The sequence below is a fragment of the Myotis davidii genome, unplaced genomic scaffold, assembly GCF_000327345.1.
Source record: "Myotis davidii unplaced genomic scaffold, ASM32734v1 scaffold586, whole genome shotgun sequence".
Taxonomy (NCBI): Eukaryota; Metazoa; Chordata; class Mammalia; order Chiroptera; family Vespertilionidae; genus Myotis; species Myotis davidii.
The window spans coordinates 260,894-266,666 of record NW_006296809.1 but is presented as its reverse complement, the minus strand read 5'-3'; the positions used below and the strand labels follow the sequence as shown (position 1 = coordinate 266,666).

General features: G+C 66.9%; 1 protein-coding gene across 1 annotated transcript in view; it reads right to left on the bottom strand.

Moving 5' to 3' along the window:
- The window catches only part of TTLL10 (tubulin tyrosine ligase like 10), a gene marked incomplete at its 3' end in the record, with an annotated part of 23,307 nt that overhangs the window by 6,784 nt on the left and 10,750 nt on the right, over positions 1 to 5,773 (bottom strand). The window contains 7 exon segments of the mRNA XM_015569673.1: positions 212 to 283; positions 1,117 to 1,246; positions 1,407 to 1,525; positions 1,668 to 1,806; positions 1,883 to 1,963; positions 2,525 to 2,955; positions 4,196 to 4,290. Coding sequence (XP_015425159.1) covers positions 212 to 283; positions 1,117 to 1,246; positions 1,407 to 1,525; positions 1,668 to 1,806; positions 1,883 to 1,943 — 521 coding nt within the window.

Genomic DNA, 5,773 nt, shown 5'->3' with positions numbered 1-5,773 from the left:
CAGGCCGTCTGCTGCCTGCGTGGCTCAGGCACTTGTGAGTGGCCAGTTCAGAGCTGTCAGGGCCCCCAGGGAAGGACAGTGCCCGAACGCAGCGAGCATGGATTCCTGAGCATCGTCCGCTGGCCTGGGGTGCCCTTAACTCTGTCACCTCACACCAGGCCATCCTCCAAGTCAGGGCAGAATGGCCCCCAACTGGGCTGAGTGTGTCTACCTTTGTGACTCGAGGGGTCCTGGGCTGGTCCGTGGGAGCTCCTCCAGAGCAGGTGTGGGGTCCCTTCCAGATCTGCACCCCAGGGGGACACAGGGCCTGGGCTGAGTGTCCACTGAGGAGTGTGTGGAGGATGGACGGGTGGGTGTGGGTCTGGAGAGGCGGGCAATGGGTGGAGGCTTTGGAGTAGGTGTGGGGGGGTGTGGCTGGGTGGTGGCTGGGATGGAAGTAGGTGGATGGACAGACAGGTGGCTCGGTGGGTGACTTGCCTGGAGGGGGACAGGTGAGAGGTGCTGACTGACGTGGGAGGTGGACAACTGGATGTGTGGATGTAGAGATGGTGTCGTGGTGACCAGGTGGGTGGGCTGCCTGCATGGTGGAAGGTGGACAGTGGCTGGGTGGGTGGGCAGACATGCAAATTGTTGGGCAGTGAGTGGATGAGTGTGTGGCCAGGTGGACACCAGGTAGCTGAGTCTGCTGAGTGGCTCAGGCAGGGCCAGTGCTGGGTGAAGGGGCAGCGGACAGTGAGGGTAGAGGGGCTGTGGGAACGGGTTCGGGGACGGATGGCACAGGTGTGGTGGGCGATGAATGACTACACGAGGGGCACCAGTGGGTGGCTCTGTGCTGGGTGCTGTGTACGGACTCTGGGGGGCTAGGGGGCTGCAACAGGTGGCAGGTGTTTGGGTGCAGACAGATGGGTGAGTGCGTGGTGGGAGGATGGGTGGGTGGATGGCTCTAGGTGGTGGGCAGAATGGAGGGTGGCCAGGACCAGAGATTGACTGACATGTCAGGTGGGCAGGTGTGCTGCTGAGGATGGGTGGGTTGGTGGGATGGGTGGCAGGATGGGTGGGTGCATGGGGGGGCCGGTGGGGGGTGCCCAGTGATGGTGGGGAGCCAGGGCGGCGTACCTGGCCTGTGGGCACGGCGATGTCCTGTTGACCCTGTTGATGACCCTGGCGTACTCCCTGAGGGCGTTGAGAAGCCCGATCTTGGTGGTGAGCAGTTTGTTGTTGGGGAGCTGGTACAGCAGCTGCTCACCTGGCACGACAAAGCCCTGGGCAGCACGTGGGGGACGGCTGCAGGGCCCCAGCCGCCCAGGCCGCCAGGGCTCCCAGCTGGAGGGGGCAGCCACGCTCCCAGGCCCTGGCCCGGGGGTCCTTGCTGGCTATATGGCCCGAGCCCCGCCCCTCCCGCCTACCTTCTCGGAAGTGGAGGTAGCTGTCTCGACACTTGACCTCGCACCACTTGAGCTTGTAGTCCTCGCGCTGGCTGTCCTGGATGCGCTGCCAGCCCTTGCTCTTGCAGTAGGAGCTGATTCTGTGGGGCCCGGGGCAGACCTGACGCTGGGGCCTTAGGCCCTGGGGGATGGGCTTGCCCGGGAGGGGACCAGGGGACCCCAGAGGCAGAGCCCAGGCTGGACTGGGCCCTGGGGGCCGTGTCTTTCCATGTTGTCTTTAACCCCAGGCTTCTTCATAATTTAATGTTCATGTAGAAGAAGGGGCCACTCCCCGTGCTGGGTGGCTGCTTCTCCCCGCCCAGCAGGTGCCTCTCCAGGAGGGCGGCCCGGGGCTTGGCAGCGCCCGTGTCCTCCGGAGGGTCTGTGGACAGGTGGGCGGTCAGAGGCTCTGGCCGGCAGAGGCTCCCCTGGGCCCTCCCGGCCCCGACCGGGCCCACCTGCATCCTGGTCCGGCTGGCTCAGCGGACTCAGGGCCCCATCCACGCGGCTGCTCCCCATTGGTCTCTCATGGGCCCAGCCTGCACATGGGGGGGTGCCCACTCAGAACCTGGCCAGGTCCAGGCCGGCCCTTGTCTGGCAGCTCCTGGGCAGCCCCCCCAGCCCATCCGGGCACGTCTCCTCCCAGGCACAGGCCTGCCCAGTGGCCTGGGCCCATCGTGCCTTCTCGGAGAGAGGGCTGGTCACCACCCTCAGGTCAGCCTTGGGGTGGCAGGTCTGTCCTCACCAACAGGGCAGAGCTGGGGGCAGGTGAGGGGCGAGGGTGGAGGCTGCACTGGGGCAGACGTGGCACAGGGACATGCCCAGGAGGGCGGGGGTCACAATGTCCATCATGATGTCATGGGTGACTCCTGCCAGGCAGGGGTGATGGGCTGCCTGCCCCGGGCAGGGGCTGGGGGCGGGGGGCTGGGGGGGCAGAGAGCCTGCCAGACTGTGGGGGGCGAGTGTCCCCTCCCCGTGCCTGTTCAGACCCTGGCTCTGCTGGCCCCTCCCGGGGCATGGCTGTGTGTGGTCCCTGATTAGAACCCCGTCCCTGGAATGGGGTGCCAGGCCCCGGGGGGCCCTCCCAGGGCTGCATTCACCTGGCTCCCGGGGGCGGCTCCGCCAGACCCCTTTGATCCTTGACTGCTTGCCTCTCTTGGTGCTGACCCGGGTCCAAGGGGGCAGTGCCCGGCGTCCTCGGCCGTGGCTGAAGCAGGCGTGGCTGTGGGCTGCGGGTGTGGGGACAGTGAGGTGGGGGCACCGCTGAGAAGGTGCTGTCCCCAGCCCCTTCCTAGACCGTGGCCTTGGTCCCCGTGGCCTTGATCCCCGTGGCTGGCCGAGGGTCAGGCCCACCCTGTAGGGGACAGCGCGCTTCCTGGGGTCTTGGGCTTGGGATCCCCCGTGTGACTGGCTCTTGTTTCCATGGTGACTGTGGGGCCTGGTGCTCCTCAGGGCCAGCGTGGTCTCTGCATTCTGTCTGCCCTTGGTGAGGCCTTCCTTGTAGAGATTGTCTCTCTGGCTTGCATGCCGCCTGCAAGGAGGAGGGTGGCCATCAGGCCTCTGGTCGGGAGGGGCACCCCAGCTGGGATGGAGACGCCCCGGGTCTGAGGGGGGCCCTGCAACAGGAGCTGCTGCCCAGGAGGGGCCTGTGACCAACTCGGGCACGCCTCAGGGCAGTGTCAGCCGTTCCGGAACGGGTCCCTCCCTATTTGGGGCTGTTGGGAGGCGGGAACGCTGTGGATTGAAGGCACAAGCGGTGGGAAGGCGGGCACAGCCCGGAGCAGGCGGGACCCAGGGCGCGGCACCTGCATCCAGGTGTCCCCCAAGGAGGACGGTCACCGAGAAACGCCGGCAAGGCCTCCATCCCCACTCAGGGCAGACGTGTGCACAGCTCTGGGGCCTGAGTGACCCTCTGCCCATGGTCCAGCCTCGCTCCCCCAGCACGGAGCCCCCAGGAGGGCTGGGCGCTGTCCCGGACGGAGTCGTGGGAATTAGACACGGACACACAGGCCAGGGCACGGCCAGGAAGGAGGACACAGAGCTGAATGCGGGAAGCTGAGGTCACGTCCCACGAGAGGGTGGTGGGGACGGGACGGCTGCACGCAGGCCCCTCAGGAGGTCCTGAGACAGGCTCTGGGCAAAGGCCCCGCAGCCGGAGCTGGTCTGCGTCTCAGCTCCCCACGGGTAAAGGGGGCGGGGCAGCTGCAGTTAATGCTCAAGGGGAGCTGGCTGGACGATGGGGGCCCAGTGCAGACCAGGCCAGGGTCCCACGAGCCAGCTGGCCGGGGACATCGAGGTTATGAGAGGAACCTGAGGTGGCAAGGGGCTGGCTGTCCGCCCGGCCGACGGCCACCTCTGCGGTGCAGGCCTGGGGGGCAGAGACGCCGGAGCCCCGGGGGAGCTGGCCGTGGCCGTGGCCGTGGCCGTGGGCGGGCAGGAGGCAGGTGGCCTCTGTGTGTCTCTTCTAACCGTGTGTTTATCATTTTCACAAAGAATAAGGCCCTGAGTTCTCCTTGTCATTAAAGGAACAGAGATAAATGAGAGCCGTGGGGGAGCCCGCGTTGGGTGCGGAGTCTGGGGGGCTGGCCGGGCCTGGGGTGGGAGCGGCTGCGGCATTGGCTGCGATCCAAAGCCCTGGCCTGACGCTCAGTCTCCGAAGGACAGAATCTAAACAGACACGAGCCTTACGCCGGCCGGAGAGGCTGGGGCACGCAGTGTGGCCCCCGACATCACACTGGGACAACGGGGGGCGGGGCTCGGGGAAAACCGACCCCCACCAGGGACGGTGACGTGGACGCGGTACCTGCTCCGGTACGCAGACCGGCGGGAAGCCCCGAGACGACGCGAGCGGAAGGCCCGTGAGCACCTGCAGGAAACGGCCGAGGGATGAGGGGGCGTCGGTGTCCTGCCCCGCGAGGGTGTGGGGTGCGAGGGAGGCGCTCACATTGTCTGCCAGGCTGGCGCCTCCTGGGCGGGGGTGGGCTGACCACGGGGACCGGGGTCCCCACGGGTGTCTGGAGGCTGCCCTTTTGAGCATCGGTTCTGGCAGGCAGACCTGGTCCTTGGCGAAGGCTCCTGCCCCAAGGAGCCAGCACTCCCAGGAGGCATGCCCTTCTGGGCCCGGCCCTGGGGTGGGGGCCCCACATGCCGTGGCCCTGGGGGCATGGGCTCTGCACAGAGCAGGGGCACCCTTCCCCTCCCTTTTTCTGCTCCTGGGCAGGATCCCCAGAGGGCCGACAGGGTCCGTGGTGGCCAGGCAGGGGGCAAGGGAAGGCAGGCCCCAGCCCTCACACCCAGCCAGGACCCCAGCTGCTGGCCGCCCGTCCCTCTCACCTGCCCTACCAGCTGGTGTGATCCCTCTGCCCGGGAAACAGTGGCGACCTGGCAACCGTCTCCCAGCAACCTCGACCCAGGGCCCAGAGGGGAGCAGATGGAGAGGGAGGGGCAGGGGCCAGGTGCCCGGGGAGCTGGGCCGGCCATTCTCCCCGGGGCCACTCCTCAGCCTTCCGAGACCTGCACGTCCACGCCCGGACCTCAGGCCGGACCCGGCTTTATGGCCACATCACACCTCCCTCACCAGAGCCCCAGCACCTGGGGTCCCCGCTTTATCAAACAGTAAGTGGGGGCTCTAGTAAGAAGCGCGCCCCCAGGTGGGGTGCTCGCGCCTGGGCTGTGACCTGCCTCCCAGGGCCTTGCCTGGGTCACGTGGGAACTGCGTTGGGAGCCTTTGCTTCTTCCTTTTTTTAAAACATATTTTATTGATTTCAGAGAGGAGGGGGGAGAGAAACATCAGTGATGAGAGTCATTTGGTCGGCTGCCTCCTGCACGCCCCCCCGGCCCGGGGATCGAGCCCGCATGTGCCCTGACCTCCTGGTTCATAGGTCGGCGCTCAACCCCTGAGTCACACCAGCGGGGCCGCCTTTGCTTCTTGTAGGGCTGGAGGTGGCCCTGCCATGTGTCCACATTTTGAGCCCCGGCACCGTGGATGGGACCTTAAATCCAGTGACCAGTGTCCTCCTAAGAGGGAGGCGGGCAGTTGAGGAGACAGAGAGGGGAGAAGCCGCATGCAGACGGGGGCAGAGGCTGGAGCGATGCACCCCAAGCCCGGGGGGTCTGGAGCCCCCGAGGCTGGGAGAGGCCGGAGGGACCTTCCCCGAGTTTCTGAGGGCACTGAGTTGTGGCTCTGGCCTCAGCTGTGGGACCAGGCACGTCTGCAGCCCCCCTGCCCCCGGGTGGCCCTTTGTGTGGCCTCAGAAGACACAGGCACCCGTAAGCCCCTCCTCACATTCAGGGTCCCGGGCTTCATGCTCACTGAGGGGGGCCTCTGAGAACCTGCAGAGGCAGCCGCA